Here is a 20,000-nt window from a genome sequence, read left to right as displayed (position 1 = left end):
GCGTTGGTGCAGGGGCTCCGATGGCTCTCAGGCTGAGAGAGGGAGATTCTGAGGGCCACTGCAAAAGAGGGGAGGGAGAGTAAATCTGGAGAAAGGCATCATTGGAACCCTAGTCGTATGACTGCTGCTTTCCTCTCCATTTTCCCAGTGCAGATCAATACACTGCTCAATGGGCTGCCCCTCACATTGTCCACAGCTCAACAAGCTCGGCCAGCTATTTATATATCTGCAAAATCATTCAATACTCTAAACCACTGGTTCTTTCTGATGTGAGTATGTGTATATAGTATGTGTGTAAATGTTTTCTATAGTATTATATTACACTGTGATTTGCTTTGGCTCCTCCAAGTTGTTCTTTGTGGACTTCCTATTTCATCCCCATTTCATGCTCCACTCATTCATCCTCTTAAAGGCTTTCTTCATGTTGTCCTTTGCATCCTTATTGTACCAGGTAGTGTTGAACGATGTATGATAAATATGTGATAAAGGCATAGGAATGAATGACCACTCATCTGTTGTATTTGTGTGTGTGTGTGTGTCCGTGTGTCCGTCTTTGTTCATGTCTGTGTCCATGTCTGTCTGCGCTTGCGCTGGCACACGCATGAGCATGTGGTCAGGGCAGCTCTCCAGGCGGCTTTGGTGGGGCAACACCATGGGTAATCTGAGAGATGGGTCTCCCTGGTGACCTGATTGATTGTCCCACAACCTGCAGGCGGTACTGGACATTGTGCGCTCACGCTGTCATGGACTCCCACCCGTACACCATGTTGCAAAGCTTGCAAAAGATCAGCATGTGTACACACAATCTCACTCTTTCTTAGTTAGTCATTCATTCATGCATTCCCAGTCTCATTCCACTTTGGAATATCAATTGAATTCAACTCAAGGTTGCTTTATTAGCATGACTGTAGGTATAGTGTTCCCAAAGCACAAGCAAAACAGCATAACAAATGTTACAGTAACAATAAATATCACTATCATATCATATCAGAATATCACTGCCGCAAACAAATATTCTACAATTTCATTGACCTTGTTTTGCTAGTGAATCCAATATTGCAGAAAACAGTAATAAAAAGAAAAGCATTTATAATCATTTTTAAAGAGTTACATGCAGCATAACTTTTCGCTGTAGTTCTACATCTCTGTTCAGCGTTCAAACTGCTATGATTTATTTGTACACACACAACTTAAAGCTGTAGTCATTGTGCCTGAGTCCCAAGTGAATGTGAATCGCTATTGTGTTTATCAAGTTAGTTTCGGATTTGACATATCATACTTTCACCCAGGACACTGTGTCCTGTTTCGCACACTTGGCACCTTGTTCACAGATAGATGGCTGGCGGCACTGCCATAAAGGAATTCCAGCTGACGTTCAAGTTTAGACAGAATAAAAGGACTGAAATCAACAGTATGCTTTGAGTACTTGGCGCTCAAGAGATGATGAAATATATGTCTTGTTACAAGTACTTGCAGGATGCTCTTTCTACTGTCTTTGGATGCATGACAGTTTGGGGCATTCAGTGTTTGTATGGGTGTGAGTGTGTGTGTCTGCGTGTGGGTGGGTGCATGTGTGTGTGTGTGTGACGCTGCGGCCCCTCTCACTAGCACCGTTTACGGGATCAGTGCCAGCTTCGTGTGATACACACAGAGAGAGCCAACAGAACGGACACATTTCCTTGTGTAAATTTAGGATGCAATCAAAAAATGGACCAACTCTGCTTAAAACACTGAGGTTAAAGCAAGGATTGTGTACTTCACAGCAAGTTGGTGCAGGACCAAAAGTAAGCAGAAAGATGGGCCAAAAGTGTGTGACGGTACAAAATCCAGCACACACTCACACACTCAAGTAATACCATCCATTATGGTGCAATAATTATGGTAAGTGAGGCAGAACCGGATCAATATGGCAATTCATCAGCTGCTTTCCCAAACTATTCTGGTCGGGCTTATGTCATGCTGCAGCCAGTAGTGTCCTTCAGGGGCTCAGAGGCCCAGCTGCATGTCAAGGTTCCTTCCAGCCTAATCCACTTTCCCGGCCTGTACATTACTCCAGCAGAAACTCACACAATAGCCACACACACACACACACACACACACACACACACACACACACACACACACACACACACACACACACACACACACACACACACACAGAGAGAGAGTTATTTACAAATACAAACACATGCACAAAACACGCTCTCTTTCTCTCTTTGTTGCTGTATTGTTAATCATGCTTTCATCAATTGATTTGCCGTTGCTGGTGGATCATAGCCACGGGTGAGCGGTTTTCTGGGTGCATCTGAGCCAACATCACACACACTGCCAATGTAGCTTCTGCCCAGTCCTGGACCGAAGTCCTGGCAACACACACACATGCACACATACATATACAGATCCTTCGTCAGGCTGCAGTTGCTGTGTCATAAATTTCTAATAAATGTGATTAATGCATATTTTGCCAACTCTCATTGCATTGGGTTTTATTTCAGTTTCAAATTTGAACACATATTACTGCCCCAAATTCAGGGGCAATTTCAACACGGATTAGAGTACAAAAAGCCTGGCTGGCATTTTTCAGTGGCTGAATATTTAACTGTTCTTGTGTAAAAACTCTAATTAGCTGTAGGAATGTAGAAATATTTTGCTAGATTGCATATTCTAGCTAAACACTCCTTCACTGGCTCAAAGTAAATTTTCTAGACATTCTCTTTTCTCGAGACATTTATATTTTAGCACATGCTCTAATGAAAATCTTGACTGATAATATAGTTAAATTATTTGTTATTTATTTTGTTAGTAAAATATTATACATATTTTACTTAGTGTAAATTGGTGTTTTTGTCTTGTAGTATTGTGTGTTTCTATATGACGAATAAAAATGTATAAGTTAGATTCCAGATGAATTTCTGTCATTCATTTTCTATTCTTGCTTTTTTTGTTCTTGTTTGCATTGTTGTCAGATGTATCATTCAACACCTCAGCTTGTTCTTGCATGGCTCATTGTTTTAGAAAGTGTTTTACTGAAGATGGCAACCGTTCCAAGGGATGGAGAGGGTACTTTTAAAATGGTTGCCAAAGCTTTTAAGATGGCTGCCAGGGCATTAGGTTTGGAGGAGGGGCTGATGTGATACACTAATGCTAAATGTTATTGTTGATATCAACACATTATGACCAAATTAAGGCCATCTCTGTCTGTTCTCTAGTTGTGTGTGAATGTGTATGAGTGTGTGGGGGTGTGTCTCCGTTTGTGTATCTTCACATTCCTATTCCCTCTCTTTTAAATCAGAATGCTGTTGAACTTGGCAGTAAAGTTCTTGGCAACGACAACCCCTGTGTCATCCAACAATGGTAGCAGCTAACATGATTCTCTCAGCATCGCAGAGGCTGGCAAAGACAGTTTAGCAGCTCTACCCTGGGTAAGCCTCAGAGAGGCTCTGAGAAAGCAAAAGCAGAATATAGACAAAAAGAAAGCGAGTGAGAAGAAGAGAGGGTGACTAGCTTATACGTGGCGCGTTGGCAAGACAGTTGCCGTATTTGAATGGGATGCTTTTCTTTTTTATTAAAGATGGGGTTTTTTTGGTAATTAACCGAAGGGATTTGTTTGAGTTGTCATGGGCACGCTACACTGAAGAAGGCTGAGTGACTGTGGCTTTGACTGTGAGGTGGATCATTGTATTTTGGGTGTTATGAAGAGGTGATGTGCTAAAATGGTGGTTGTGTGATCAACACAAAATGGAGGCTGCGAGGAGGGGCTAGCGTGAGACAGCCATGAGCGCGTTGGCAAGGATTTACTTCACTATGATGCTTTAGGGCGAAAACTACAATGCGCATGTGCTTTCCACACATCCCCTTCTTGGCAAAAGAAAATGAATGCTCAATTTACTTCTCCCTTTCTTTATCGAAATCTATGGAAACGACACAATTAATATGACAGTTAGATGTCACCTCTGTCGTTGTGTCACACCATCTCCAGACTTCGTCAGTTCTCCAACACTAACAAAAGCACAAAAAGCGTGTATCTTAGCTTGTTTCTCTGTAGAGGAGATTGTGAGTGCAGGGGGCCACCGGAGCTGAAATGACAACCTACCGCCTTGGCTGGCACCGGTCAGAACCCGCCAGCGCTCTCAGACTGGAGCCAGGAGCTTGGACTCAGATCCTGTTCGCCCATTGAGCATAGTCTTTTTTTCCCTTTACGATTTCTTCTGTGTTGTCTTCAAGCGAATAAACCTCTGTTGCTTCGTCTGAATGGAAGTTGCCGAGCAGAATATTCATTTGCTACCACAAGCAATAAAAAACAAAACCTCAAATAAAAATTAAAAGGGAAATTTTAATGTCAGGCAATAAATCAAGTAAATACATTTTACTTCATCATGTAAAAATATCTGAAATGCTTATTTATGGTTTCAGTGAAATGAATAAAGTGCAAATGAAGATGATTTGTAGCAGCAGATATTGACTGACAGCATTTTGAAATTAAACTACTTATCATTTCATTTCATTACAGACTATAAGAACAAACTGGAGGACATTTAAAATATGCAATCAATAATTATTTCAAATATAAAGGGAATATTTTAATACTTTTTCGTTTACATTAGATTTCAGATTATATTTGTCCGGTAAAATGATTTCCATTTAACAAATAGTTTGTTCTACTTACAGCCAAGCAATTTTTTACACCAGATACTTTTTATTCTGTAATTGTATGTATTTAAATACTAATTATTATCCCAAGTCAAAGAAATCCTCCAATTTCTGCTCAATTTTGTAGATCAAGGCTTATTTGAAAGCCCTATATGGTGAGTGGTGGTGGTGGTAGTGATTGTGTGTGTGTGTATTTAAATATGTGTATGTGTGTGTGTGTGTGTGGGTGTGTTTTGAAATGCATGTATGTGTGTATTTGTCTGCGTATTACTGTATTCACAGGTAAAGGTATGTGTATATAATTCAGTATAGTGTGTTTGTATACATGCGTGTGTGTGTGTGTGTGTGTGTGTGTGTGTGTGATTCCGGCTGTGGCTGGGGTAATACAGTAGCCGTTTCCAGTGGCCTGCTTGTGGAGGGTTTTCCTGCCCGATGAGAGGCAGCAGGCTGCAAAGCAGCAGCACTTTTGGCCATGAGCTTTCCCAGCTTGGCAAGAGTCTCCTAGAGTTTTCCAGACAGATAGTGACTGAGTGAGCCAAAGAGACAGACAGAGAGAGAGAGGCAGAGAGGGAGGGAGGAAGGGAGGGAGGGAAGGAGGGAGAGGGTAAATAGAGGGAGTTTGACATAGAAACAGAGCGAACTAGAAAGTAGTCTGCCAATGTGAATCTCCCTGTTTTTTGTTTTTTTATTTCTTGATGTCGCACTGCCAACATTATGGAGACTTTTCTGTTTTTTCCTCTTTGAGAAATAAGGGAAGGAGGTTATAAAGACTAGGCTTTCCTACCCACAAAATGATGGTTTGGTGTCAGTGGCCAGTGAGTCCATTTGCCTGGTGCCAGAGAAGGTGCAAATAGTATGCCTGTGTGTGTTTAGCTAATGCCTCCATGTTTACCCTTGTGGTTAGGCTGACGTGTTTATGTGTAGAAGTCAGGAGTTTGTTTTAAAAGGCTAAATTAGATTTAATCAGTGGGGCTGGTAGGCACATGGAGTTTGGAATGATCAGGCAATCATTTCCTGTGTCTCTGGTTGTAACAGTGTGATTTTTCACGGCACGCAACTGTTTGCCACATGCACTGTGGCTAGCCTTCTGTGAGCTTGAGGAGGTTTGTAGGAATTAGAGATTAGTAATAGAACAGAGTATCAACCACTACCACTACCCCACCTCTATCCACTACCACTACTCCACCCCTACCCACTACCCTTACCCCACCTCTACCCACTACCCGACGTCTACCCACCACCACTACCCACTACCCCACCTCTACCCACTACCACTACCCCACCTCTAGCCACTACCCCACCTCTACCCACCACCACTACCCACTACCCCACCTCTACCAACTACCCCACCTCTACCCACTACCACTACCCCACTGTGTATGTGATTTTGTTCTTTAGCTTTTTTGGTTCTCTTTCTGGAAGGGTGGAACCGTACTACCTGGCGGACAGGTCCGGAACACACACTTGTGTTTCACTCTGTTGTACACACGCAACTACACATTAACACACCTTCACACATACTCACACTCACACACATCATGCATACACTTACATTCATACCACTGGAGTCTATCATAAGGGCTCAAGGACAACTGTGAATTACAGCTCTCACACGAACATAGACATACATACACACACACACACACACTTACAAACACAAACATACTTGATACACACCACTCCCAGCCTTCCCCACCCCGTGTCAAGGGTCTGGCTCTCTGAATATTTACAAAGATTAGATCTCTGGCAAATGATGGTCAAACTGACGGGATCCAGCACTGTCTCCCTGCACACAGTCCTCTCCTTCAGGGAACCAGTATCAGCAGAGGTCAGCCGTCTGGTTGTCCACAAGCCCACAAGATGATTCTCCCTCCAAGGAGTGGATTCCTATTGTCCTGTGTGTGACACAAGGAGATTGTGTTCTATATTGTGTGAGGAGGTGTGTGTGTGTGTGTGTGTGTGTGTGTGTGTGTGTGTGTGTGTGTGTGTGTGTGTGTGTGTGTGTGTGTGTGTGTGTGTCTGTGTGTGGTGTGTGCTAGTGTGTGAGAAGCTTCCACCTATCCCGGAGTGGTCTGTGCCGTTACCATGGCGAAAGAGAGGAAGCAGACAAAGGGAGGAAGTGTTGTGCTGAGGCTGGTGGAAGTGCTCCTCTCAGCAGTGTGCTTTTCCAATCAGGCCCAGACCCTGTGTGGGATGGGACCACATCCACCAAGAGGAGAAGACACAGGTCGCAACAGTTGCTCCAAGCGCACTGCATCTGATTTCAAGAAAAAAGCGCTTGTTTGCTTTTCTCCATATTATTTCCTCGTGTTTGCATTTTCGTTTATTTTTTGTCAGGCATACTGTAAGGGTTACACACAAAAGAGATGATTTTTTATGTGTCTGTCACCCCACACCTCCCCACCACACACACACACACACACACACACACACACACACACACACACACACACACACACACACACACACACACACACCACACACACACACACACACTTCAGAACCATTTCAGCTCACACAGACTCTTGACCCACTCTAGAGTTTTCTGTTATTCCACAGTGAGGCTATGGGAGGTCACAATACACATTAGATCCCTGACAGCCTCAACTTCTCTCTCCCAGCCAAGCTATTTAGAGAGAGAGAGAGAGAGAGAGGGAGATAGAAAGAGAGAGAGAGATAGAAAGAGAGAGAGAGAGTAAATTGAAGGCGGCCCCAGGGCTGTATATTCCACCTCATCCCCAAGGGAATGATGGGATTCTGCTTCTTTCTGTCTTCCTGGGAAAAGGCCAAGAACGACTTTTCTCTCTTTCTCCCTTTCCCTCCCTCCCTTGTTCCCGCTCTCTCTCTCTTCGCTTCCCTCTCTCTGTCCTCTACTTTTTTCATTTCCTGGAAAATGCAGTTCATATCAGGAGAGTCTGCAGGCTGGAGTAGGATAAGCAAATGAGAGGCCGCTGGGTGCAAAGGCAACACACTCAGGCTGGTCCCTATATGCATGTGTACACAAACCCAAGCTAAAGCTCCAGAACCATTTTTAAAACAAGCCTCATCTCCCTCCTATTTTAAAACCTCCTGTCTTTCTGTTGTGCTGGGCCATTCATTCCAGTGCAAGCGCAAGCGCAAGCACAAGTGCTCTGTTAGTTTGAGAAGCTCCACTGATCAGGCCAGATGCCAAGTGTGTCTTCTGCATCCTGCATGCAAGGATGTGTGTGGCACCAGCACAGGTTTAAAATAGAGCGCCACTCACTTACCCAATGCTCCCCCATGTGTGTGAGCTGGAATGGTTCTGAAGTCACACACACACACACATACACACACACACACACATACACACACACACACCCTGGTGAGGGGCAGACGAAGCCTTGTGTGCACTTGTGGTGTCATGCTGTCTGATAATGATATCTCAGTGCAGACTCCGGCCTCGCAAAGGATGTGTGTGATTTCTGGCGGCCTGGAATGTCACTCTTTGTCTTTGGCGTAACAGTAGCTGTGTCACGGCTGGCAGGACGCATTGCCTGCACTATAAGCATATCCACTTGGACTCAGAGTTGTTTTTATTTCATGAGACATGGCCATTTCTAGATGTTTTTGGTGTGTATCTCACTATTTTACTTCCTTATAGTTATTTCCATAGGCCACAAAACCCACTGTAGCCAAAACTATTTTAAAAAGCTGCACTGATGGAGATAAGTGACAGATGGCTAGTGTGTGTGTGTGTGTGTGTGTGTGTGTGTGTGTGTGTGTGTGTGTGTGTGTGTGCCTGTGTGTGTGTGTGTGCCTGTGTGTGTGTGTGTGCGTGTGTGTGTGCGTGTGCGTGTGCATGTGTGCGTGTGTGTGTGCGTGTGTGTGTGTGCATGTGTGTGTGTGCGTGCATGTGTGTCCATGTGTGCATGTGTGTGTGCGTGTGTGTGTGCGTGTGCGTGTGCGTGTGCGTGTGCGTGTGTGTGAGCCCTCCAGTTGTCTCAGCTGTACTGGCCCACTCTCGTCTCGTCTGGTCTCCTTTCTCTGGTGTGTCCCTCTGTCCTCTCTTCTCCTCTTCTCAACCATGTCTCTGTTTATGTTTGCAGTAACAGATAGGATCCGTACACTCCCACTGTAATACTATCCTGTGTTGCGCACCCCCTTCCCTTCCCCCAATCGCCACCATTCGCGGAAAATACAAAAGTAAACAGCCTGCACTCCAGGAGGAAAGAAAAATAGCAGGCGAGCAATATGCAGGCGTGCAGATGAGAAGCAGAAGGGTCCTGTCTAAACATGGCCCTTATTAAATATGGAGTGACGCAAACGCCAGAGGAGAGGTCAAGGTTACTTCAAACATTAGCCAGAGGTGGGGCCAGTGCAGCCCCTCCCAGCACTGCAGCTAGCCTCGTCTATCTATGGAATGAGGCTGCTCTCTCAGAGAACTTGAGTGCGTGTGTGATGAAGTGTCTGCACAACACCCGGTACGAGACATGGAGAGACATGGCCCTGGCTGAAAACAAGCGAGCATGGTGTGAGAGTGTGTGTGTGAGGTTGTGTGTGTGCGTGTGTGTGAGGTGTGTGTGTGTGTGTTATCTGTGTATGGATGTAGATCTCTTAAGAAATCAGTCATGTGTTTATCTTGTCATTACTCAAGGCTGCTGTTATGTAGTGTCTCTGGCCTCTGATGTAGTGATGGAGCGCTCTGACAATCCTCAGGCCACTGCAGTGTACAGCAGGGGCCGAGGGGGGCCACAGGAATGCCAAATTAATTCCTAAGCTTTTTTTTTGTTGAGAATTTGCAACATCTTTTTATATCAAGCCTGGTGGGAGGAAGGCAAGGAGGGATAGAAGGAGTGGAGAAGAACAGGGAAGAAAATGAAAAAAGAATGGATGAGAGAGGGAGAGAAAAATCTGGAGACGATACTTGTGAAAACAATAAGCCAATCCCTCCAGCTTCACCTTCCATTGATGGCTCAGAAAGGCGCGTTTGTATTTCTAAATTAAGTTTCTGCCTCCTTTTATTGGGCAGCGTGTTCCTGAGCCCAGTGTGTAAAAGCCCTTTTGAAAGTGGGGTTTTAGCGCACAATTGGATTACAGCAAGGCTTTCTGTGAGAACGCGGCGGGTTCAGCCACTGAGCTGGGAGCCCTACAGATGGTTTTGTGCATGCATAATGAAACAGGCCAGGAGGGGTCCCCCAAAGTCACAGCTCCAGCCCATGAGAGAGGGAGAGGGGGGTGGGGGGGGGGTGGAACAGGCGCGAGCAGGCAGGCCATGGGCAACCGCAACACCACTCCCACCACCCCGCCACCGTGACACACACACACACACACACACACAGCCCTGCAGGCAGCAAGCCCCCTTAGTCATCCAGAGCAGGAAGGGGAGCCCCTAACGATCTAATTAGGAGCCAATTCAGCCGGCACCCAAGACTCACCAGCCGCACACTCTCAGAGAAGTCCTGGTGCTTCTGCTGCTGCTGCTGCTGCAGCCGCCCAGGACCTTTTGTGTTCTGCCTTACTGCACAGCACAGGGAGCTAATCAATGTGTTAGCAATGTAGAACTAGCCGCACGCTTAAGCCCAGGCACGTACTGTCCTTATCTCGGAAGATATAGATGATTCAGGTCTGACATAAATCTTTACAAAAGTGGTGCAACAATTACCTTTCAGATTTAGATTCGCAGAAAAGCTTTTTGTAAGCGTGGTGTATTTGAGATGGGCTTACACCCACATACACTCTCAGCACCTCACCCCACCCCCACCATACACTACCCTTGTTCTTCATGTTTTTGTGAAAGTGTGAGAACAAAATTGGAGATAGCTGGGGCCTATCCCTCCTCTATTAGACTGTAGCAGAAAGCGTTGGCCGTTGACAAGTTCTTTAGGAGCTTTAGCTCCTCTGAATGGTCCTGTTTGTGCCGGCTACTTTACTTGTTTGTTGTTTAGTGTCTCTTTTCTCTTTTTGTTGGTTGTTTGTTCCTGGCGGGGTTTTCTCTCTCATTTGGCCCCCTCTGCCCCTCTTGCTCTGAGGACCCTCAACAGGGGGTCGTGCAGATGTGGCTCCCAGAGTCTGCGTCTCACGTCTCATTTGCATATTTAATTAGCGAGGGGAGCCGCGTGAGAGCGTTCAGGGTTTGAGGAGTGGGCAGAAGGGGGTGGGGTTTGGAGGTGGGGGCAGCAGGCAGACTGTGTGAAAGTGCCCCCCCACCTACACCCAGCACCCAGACGTGCCCCCCTCTCCCCGGCTAACACCCTGCTTTCACATATCTCTTAGCGGTTGCCGGGGAAGGCCTTTTTGTTCCCCCGGCCTCCAGATTGCTTTTGTTTTAAGCTGTTGATGCAGACTGCCACGCTGAGCAGCATGCAAACAAGTCCCTAAATTGTTTACTTTGTCTGGAAAGCACAGCCAAACTTTTTTTTCCCTTTGCTCTCGCTTTCATTCTCTGGGTTTTGGTTTTGCGATTTACGCTATACTTTTTGTTCACTTTAGGTGGCTTCCCTTCCCGCCTTTTTTCTTCGTTTTGTTTCACTTAAATGCGTCTTTTGTCCTTCTTTAAGTATACTGTCTGTGACTGTTTTGTCTGAAGGACCTCTTCTTTAAATGTAGAGGTGGCTGGCCGTTAATGGGTTTTGCAGTAAACAAACCTAGACATCACAATGCTCACACATGTATAGTAGAAATGGTCACATTTTTGTATACAGAATTCAATACCAAAAAGGAGCTTTTGTATCATCAGTTCTCATCCCTATTGTACCCATAAAACAAAGGCTCAACTCAAAAAATAAATTGCCTTGCAAACATTGAATTCATTGGTATTTATCAAGCTCGTCAGCTCCAACTTAAAACCTCGCTTTTGGAATTGTGGAGTGTGAATGAGCTTCTGATCTTCCGCGCATCTCTCGAACATGACAGAACTGTGACTCATAGATCTGAGGCTGGCGGCTTCATGGTTTCGAGTGGATATCAGTAATATTTCTCCCACACCAACTATTTCATCTGCAGTGGAGGAATCAATACAAGGCCAGCGTTTAAATCATCTGAGGGGTGTGTTTCTCTGCCATCTTTTGGCAGCAGCAGAAACAGGGGTTTTGAGCAGGCTAGAGTAGGTGAGCCGACTTGTTTTGTTCCTGTTCCACTCTCTGCTATCAGTGCCATGGCAGCTAATGGGCACTGTTAAACAGCACTTGCTGGGAAAATTTGCCCATCAAATTTACAGGTTACTTTTATGAGGGACGCAGTAGACTGAGGTTGCGAGCGATATGCAGACAGATTGATTTCCGCAAGGGGCTGTGCATGCCAGCAGTGCAGTTGACATGAAATATCCCCCCACCACCATGACACATTCGTTTCTCTCTCTCTCTCTCTCTCTCTCTCTCTCTCACACACACACACACACACACCAATATTATGCATATGCAAACATTTTGTACATTTACATATACATAGAGTGTGCTGGTTGGCAACATAGTAGGGCCCACTAGTATTCTCACTGAGCATTTCCCTGTGGAGGGAGTCCCTCATATGCACTCATGGATACATGGACTGCATAAAGTTTGAAAGTATCAAAGAAATATAGTGGCCAAATTCAGAACATGCCTTTATAGGTATGAGGAGCAAACATGGAAAGGAGGAAAGAGAAAAAGAGGAGTGTAATGAGGTAAATGGAAGACAGGAGAGGGGGATGTCCTTCAGACTCCCTGCAACAAATTTGCAGGTGTTTGTGTATGTTGTATGTTCATGTGTATGTTTTTTACATTATTTGCGTAAATGTGGTGTGTATGCAGGATTCTGGGTGCTTGTGTGTTTATGCATGTGTGTATGTGTGTGTTGATGGGTGGGTTTGTGTGTGTGTGTGCTGGTGTCGGCCAGTCTGCTGTCTCAGCATCTCAGTGTGGTGGCAGGCCGTCCCGTCTGCATCGATCCGGGATCCCAGCGCCCTTCCCAGCTGGAGACTCTGGAATCTTGTTTCACTTGGAACGCCGAGCACAGCGGCCAGACTCCTTTAGCGCTCCTCACAGTCCCGCTGTTCCACGAGACTCAGCACGTCCAAGCTCACACTCACACTCCACACTCCACACTGGCTAATAGGGAATAGGTGTAATGAATATTTTAAATCTTAGAAATGATCATGTACAATATGTACAAAAAGTTGTGTGTCTGTGTGTGTGTCTGTGTGTGTGTGTGTGTGTGTGTGTGTGTGTGTGTGTGTGTGTGTGTGTGTGTGTTTTTGGTGATGTCCTGTTGAGTCTAACTGAGGCTTCCATTTGTCTCTTTTTCACAGAAGCAACACAGTCTGAGAGTCCAAACCAACCCAATGAGTCTGACATCAAGGATCAGCCAGAAAATGGTGAGTTTTTGACACAAACACACAGAAGACATTTTTAATGTGATATGATATAATTGCGTGTTTATTTTGTCTGTCTGTCTGTGTGTGTGTGTGTGTGTGTGAGTTTGTGTTTGTATTTGAATGTGTGTGTGTGTGTGTGTGTGTGTGTGTGTGTGTGTGTGTGTGTGTGTGTGTGTGTGTGTGTGTGTGTGTGTATGAAGAGGAATAGCAGGTCTTTGTTGTCCTGGCTTCACATTTGTCTAAACAGCTATGTTTAAACTGACTCTTACCCACTCATTTACACCCTCATACACCAAATCACTCAGATAGTCGTTCTCTTGCACTGGCACACACACACACACACACACACACACACACACACACACACACACACACACACACAGGGATTGGGAGTATACTTCCTGCTGTGGACTCAAAATATGTGTGAGGATAGTAGGCATGCAAAAGACCCAAGGGAAGCGATTACTCTTAAGAGGATTGCATAAAACTGGGAATTCAGAGAGACTAGGCAAAAGGGGGAGAGGCGAGAGAGAGAGAGAGAGAGAGAGAGAGAGAGAGAGAGAGAGAGAGAGACGGAAAGATGAAAAAATGAGTTTGTATCACTGGTAGTAGTAGGTAGTATTTGTCATAAAAAGTCTGGGTCTTTGTGGATGTGTCTTGTGAGATGGAGAAAGACTCAGAGAGGAGCTGGAGAAACACAGAACGAGCGTCCATGTGTGTCTGTGATTTCTGTATGTCAGTCTAAGGCCTGTCTCCAGAGACACATTTCCCTGTATGTCAAGTCAAGTGTGATTACAGACATGAAAAGTACACATCAGCATAAAGCAGAGACGTGCAGCTCTGCTTCAGCTCTGAAGTTATGATGGAGAACAGCGTAGCCCCCGAGTGGTGGCCCTCAACATCTTCACTCTTCTCAGCCCCTCCATCTCTTGTGTGAGCGCAGACTGGCTATTCTGGATATCCGGAACATCAGGGTGTCCTTTGTCCTCTGTAAATTAGGATTTCTGAGCACGTGTGTGTTGGGGGAAATGGGTGAGTGTGTATGCTGGAGTGTGCCACAAAGATGGCCCTGTGAACTGTCGGATGGCCTGGCCACTCTTCTGAGCTGTTTATGTAGATTAGGCCACACAGGCGGATGAGCTGCTGGTTCATCACTCTCTGTCCCATATGTAGCTCAGGTCAATCCCCCCATGTGCTCTTTCATCTGTTTGGTCTGTCTGTCACTCAGGCTCTCTTTTCTGTTACTGTCTCACTCCTTATCATTCTCTCTCTCTCTCTCCCACTCTCTCTCTACCTCTCTCTCTCTATCTCGCTCTCTTTCTCTCTCTCTCTCTCACATACACACACATGCACACACACAAACACATACCTTGCATGTTGGACAAAAATGCACTTTCATGCACACTATTCACACACACACACACACACACACACACACGCAGGCGCGCGCTCTCTGTCCTCTGTCCCCTTTTTGAACTGAAGGTCACTGTCCTGCATGGTTCTGTCATGCAGGGAGTCACATAATCACTCCATAAATGTCTGCATGTTTTTTTTTTTTTAGATTTTTGGAGAAAAAAAATATTTTATTTAATTTTTTGAACAGAAACTCCATCCATCTGTTGTTTGACTGTTGCGCTGCACTGAGCTGTGATTCAGAGGATTATTTTCTCTTATGACCCAGCCCTTACACACATACACACACATTTTTGCCTGTGTACAATTACTCTCACGCACACATACACACACAAGCTCACATGTTCACATGCAATACTGTACACATGCTAGGCCCACTAACAAACATACACAAGCACTACATAGAGGGCAAGCCAGGACTGTCCTGTCCTCAACTCTCCTGTTCCTCTTTTCTGTGTCCTCTTCCATCTTCTTCTGTGGCATACACATCTCTCACAGCAGTAATTAGGAGCATGTGGAGGGAGGAGAGGCCAGTCCCAGGTCCAGTTGTATGTTCTGCTCGACTGACTGGGAGTGAGAGCACAGACACGGGCTGAGGAGCACCAGGCGATTGTCTCGCTCTCTAGGCCACGTAGAGGTGAAGCCGGGGGGCCTGGGCAGCCTATAGCCCTCCTGCTGTCCGCCTGTAGAAACAGGCTTTTATTTGTGTGTGTGTGTGTGTGTGTGTGTGTGTGTGTGTGTGTGTGTGTGTGTGTGTGTGTGTGTGTGTGTGTGTGTGTGTGTGTGTGAGTGTGTGTGTGTGTGTGTGTGTATGAGTGGGAGGGGACTGTCCCTTGGACCTCAGCAGACACCGCTGGTGTGACCTGAACTTGAACTGGTTTGAATAGCGCAGGTCGTGGTGTGGCCTGCAGACACCAAGTGTGTGTGTCCACACGCAGACACACGCACAAAGTGATAGCACCTCACACACCCTCACCTCTGTCCCACGCCTCATTTCATCTCTCTTGTTCCTCTAGTCTTACCCCTTTCTCTCTCTCTCTCTCTCTCTCTCTCTCTCTCTCTCTCTCTCTCTCTCTCTTTCTCCCCTCCTCTGTTGTCGTCCTAGTGCAGGAATACATGACTAGCCTTTTCTTCTTTTTTTGTCGGAGTGTTGTTTTTCCTGCTAAACCTTGACCCCTGTGCTCTGGGCTACGTGCGTTTTTACAGAGTGGAGTTGTGTCTTTCGGGGACAAGGGGCTGTGCTTACACAATTCAGTCGGCGAGATAAGGCCAGAGGATATCCTCTCCTTTACACCCCCCTCTCCCCACATATACACACACACACACACACACACACACACACACCTACACAGTGGCTTGGTTGTAGTGTATACGTACGCTAGTGGAGCAGAGGAGCAGGAGGGAGTGAAAGCAGGAGCGAGTCTTCCTCTAGAATATCTGCACACAAACACACACCAAACACACACAAAACACACACCAAACACACACCAAACACACACCAAACACACACCAAACACACACGGAACACTTAGGACAGGATCGCTGGGAAGGGCGGCCCCTCCCCTCCTCACACAACCCTGACACAGTTCTACCCTGTTACTATGGGTTAGGCTCTACACACACACACACACACTAACGCACACACTCGCACACACATGCTCACACTCACTCACACTCCTGCATGCACACACACATAGTCTCCTGCTTGTGGTTCAGTGGAACTTTTTCCCCTGCTGGCCAAGAGGGGTATTTCTGTTCTGCCTGTTGGTACACTGGAAGTTTGTTCGCTCGCTCTCCCTTCCTTCTCTCTCTCTCTCTTTCTCTCTCTCTTTCACACACACACACCACATACACACTTATTCTCTCTGTCCCACTGCATTACTTGTGAAAGGCGAGCTCACAAGCCCCTCCTTCCTCCCTCTCTCTCTCTCTCTCTCTCTCTCTCTCTCTCTCTCCCTCCCTCTCTTCTCCCCCCCTCTCTCTGGAGGCTGAGCAGTGCAGTGGACACAGCTGGGAGTGATTTATCCCTGTTGAGATATAGAGGCCCTGCCCCTGCTCTCTCCCAACCTCCCTATATGAGGCACTCATGGAAATGCCCTCAGTGAACCCGCTCTGCATATGCTCCCTATACTGAGCCTCATTGACCATGGCTGCTCTCTCTCTCTCTCCCTCTCTCTCTCTCTCTCTCTCTCTCTCTCTCTCTCTCTCTCTCCCTCTCCTGTCTTTCTTTGCTGCGAACAAACTGGAGATTTAGGCTCACACTTAGGCTCCATTGCGTCACCCCACGTGTTTTCCAAGTAATTGTGCGCCTGGATCCTGTGTGTGTGTGTGTGCATCTCTCTCTCTATCTCTCTCTCTCTCTCTCTCTCTCTCTCTCCCTCTCTCTCTCTCTGTGTGTGTGTATGTGTGTATGTGTGTGTGTTTGTGTCTGTTAGCCTGAGTTCTACTACTTGTGGGACTGGCTGTTGTGTCACAGTGTACACAGCTGCATGGAAACTTTGACTTCTTTCTCTCTCTCTCTCTTTCTCTCTCTGTCTCTTTCTGACTTGCTCTGTACTGTACATTTTCTTTCACACTCTTCCGCCCCCTTTCTCTCTTTCTGTCTGCCTTTCTATCTCCCTTTTGTTTTGTTTTTTCTCTCTTTCGATCCGTCTCCACTGTTCTCTCTGTCCCCCTCCCCTCTGCCTCAATCTCAGGGGCATCTGTGCAGGGCTTTGCTCTGGGTCCACATGCGTTTAGCTAGTGTCAGCAGTTTGGCCTGCAATGAGCCATAGATATTACCCCTTCCCCTGCACCACATGCTTTTTTTTATTTATTATTCCGCTGGTCCACATGCTGTAGGTCTCAGACCCGGCCTGGTGCGGCCACATTCATTTCTGTCGTTGGTTTTATGGCTCCGACTGCAGCGAGCTGCACGGAGACGCTGTAATGGGAACATCACTTCTTTTTCAACATTCCTCTTGTCTCCTCCTCTCACGCTTGTGGAAGACAAATCTCACATCAGCCAACATCGACCATGACACCATCAGCCCAGACTGCTGGTGTGCTGCAGTCCCTGTTTTTTTTCACATCCAAGTCAGATCAGAAAGCGATACTTATTTATAGTTTATTTGTTATAGTTATAACATGGTGCATGTATGTTGTGTGCAGTTCCATAGCTTGTGTGTGTATGTGTTCTGGTCACTCACTGTACTCACTGTACATTTGACAGTAAGTATGTGTGAACAGAGACCATTTGACCAGTGGCACTAGCAGTGTGTGTGTGTGTGTGTGTATGTATGTTTGTCTGTCTGTCTGTTTGTCTGTCTGTGTATTCAGAGACTGTTAATGTTGTGTTTCAAGTGAATGTGAGTGTCTGCCTGACTGTGTTTGTGTTGTACCAGTGAGAGCCCGGCAATAACACCCCCAACACACACACTCCTAACTCTCTCTCTTTCTCTCGCACACACACACACACACACACACACACACACACACACACACACACACACACACACACACACACACACACACACACACACACACTCCAGTGCTCAACCCTTTATCAGTGTAGTAGACCTGGGGCAGGTGCTGCTGGATCAATAGGTGCTGTAATTAGGGTCTGTCTGATGGAAGCTACAGGACACTGGCTCTGTTGCCATACGGGACTTGTTACAACTGAGTGCACACCTAGCCACACACACATGCGCACGTATACACACACATGCACACACACACACACACACACACACACACACACACACACACACACACACACACACACACACACACACATGCACACAGTGACATTGTCCCCCAAATTGCACACACAAACTGTACTGTGTACACCCATACACAAACACATAACGGTGTCATTTCATTTAATGTGTCCATGTTTAATGTAACTGTGTACAGCCACAAACACATCACACAGAGTGCTGCTAGAGTGAAAGGCACGGTGTCTCGCTAGTGCTGTTCAGTGTAGGCTGTTTAAACATGTAACCCTTAGAAGTGCGCCAGATTTCTGACACGTTTTTTTAACTGTGTGGTATAGCGTGTGTGTGTGTGTGTTAGAGAGTGAGAAAGAGAGAGCAAGAATGTTTGAATATGTGGACTGTCTTTTCTACATGTGGATGCATGTATGTGCATGTATTTGAATGCTCATGTATATGTCTGTGCATTCCTGTGTTTGTGAAATGTGTGTGTGTGTGTGTGTGTGTGTGGCAAGGGTCCCACTGTTACACGACACACCCTAGGGATCCATTCCAGATGTGCTCTGCCCTCAGTGTTACCCTACATTCCACCTCCACCCATCATCTCCTGGGATGCAATAGTGTGTGCGCATGTTGATCTGTGTGAGTGTGTGTGTGTGTGTGTGTGTGTGTGTGTGTGTGTGTGTGTGTCTGTGTGTGTGTGTGTCTGTGTGTGTGTGTGTCTGTGTGTGTGTGAGAGAGAAAGAGAGCGAGAGAGAGATTGAGGGAGAGAGAGAGCGAGAGAGAGTATGCGTATGTCCATATGTGTGTGTTTTTATAAATAAATCACATATGGTCTCATGAACCTCTGTGGTGTTTTTCTCTGCTACAGAAAGTTTGGTTCTTTGGTAGTTGAACTGACCCCACTTCTTCCCCTCTATCTCCTACTGTAGGTCATCTGGGATTCCAGGACAGTTTTGTCACATCTGGGGTTTTCACCGTTTCAGAGCTGGTGCGCGTCTCACAGAGTAAGTCACTTCACATTTACCCATCCGATCCTCTCTGTCGCTCCACTCCACCTCTGTCAAACTCCTCCACTCTGACCCTAATGGAGGGTCCATCAGATGGTCATACTACTGGGGGATCATCCACCTGGCTGCCTGTCATAATCTAACAATGATCAGTCCTTGAACATTCATTAAGGGGGAAGACTCCCTTCCGAACCTGTCGCCACAGAAGCACCAGCCCTCTCTGTTCCCTTTCAAAAGAGCCACCTCTGCAGCCTCTTGTCCAGTTTATGTTCCAAGACCAGATTGTTCAGATTCATGCACATTTACAGAAAATAATCAATTAGGAGTCTTTGTAGAAATGTTAGGGGTACGTTGTAAAGACAAAGCCTCGAATGGGTCTCGGTAGCACCATTTCTTTCTAAAGGTGTCGTGCGTCTTAGCGGGGTCACCTTAAACCAGCGCAGAAGCAGAACTCCATCCTTCTAATACATCAATTATTGTCTCATAAAATGCACAAGTCAGCAGAAATGAAGCTCCAGCAGCAAGGGTAAGGAGGGATGAGGTCAAGCAAGAAAAGATGCCTGTCGCTACAAAAAGGAATCTCTCTCTCCCTTTCTCTCCCCACCCCCTCTCTCTCTCTCTGTATACATTCATCCAGCTACACACACACACACACACACACACACACATACACCACACACGCACACACAGGTGTGTGTGTGTTGCAGCTGGATGAGTGTATGGAATAAGGGGGGTAAAGGAGGAGGGAGGGGCGCTAACGTGACCTTTAAAAATTGCAGACGCTGGTTGAGGCGTGGAGAGTGACAGGGAGTGCAGGGCGATCCATACGCTGCTGTCGATAGCCGCTAACAATAGCCCCATTCAGCCGCAGTCAGCACCTGCAGGAGCCTCCCCACCAAAGCCACATTGATCATGCGCCGCCGTGAC

General features: G+C 46.3%; 1 protein-coding gene across 5 annotated transcripts in view; it reads left to right on the top strand.

The window, feature by feature from the left end:
* nfia (nuclear factor I/A) overlaps positions 1-20,000 on the top strand; it is a 116,665-nt gene that overhangs the window by 58,933 nt on the left and 37,732 nt on the right. For all 5 annotated transcript variants that reach the window (XM_076277802.1, XM_076277805.1, XM_076277803.1 and 2 more), the window contains exons 3-4: positions 12,893-12,958; positions 18,996-19,070. In XM_076277802.1, the coding sequence (XP_076133917.1) occupies positions 12,893-12,958; positions 18,996-19,070 (141 nt within the window). The remainder of the gene's footprint in view (positions 1-12,892; positions 12,959-18,995; positions 19,071-20,000) is intronic.

Source organism: Alosa pseudoharengus, unplaced genomic scaffold (genome assembly GCF_046254945.1).
Source record: "Alosa pseudoharengus isolate Yale_2024_CS ecotype anadromous, Long Island Sound unplaced genomic scaffold, YU_APseudo_1.1 YU_APseudo_1.1_scf_11, whole genome shotgun sequence".
NCBI classification, from domain to species: Eukaryota; Metazoa; Chordata; class Actinopteri; order Clupeiformes; family Clupeidae; genus Alosa; species Alosa pseudoharengus.
Note: the sequence above shows the minus strand (reverse complement) of the source record. Positions and strands in the feature narration are given on the sequence as shown.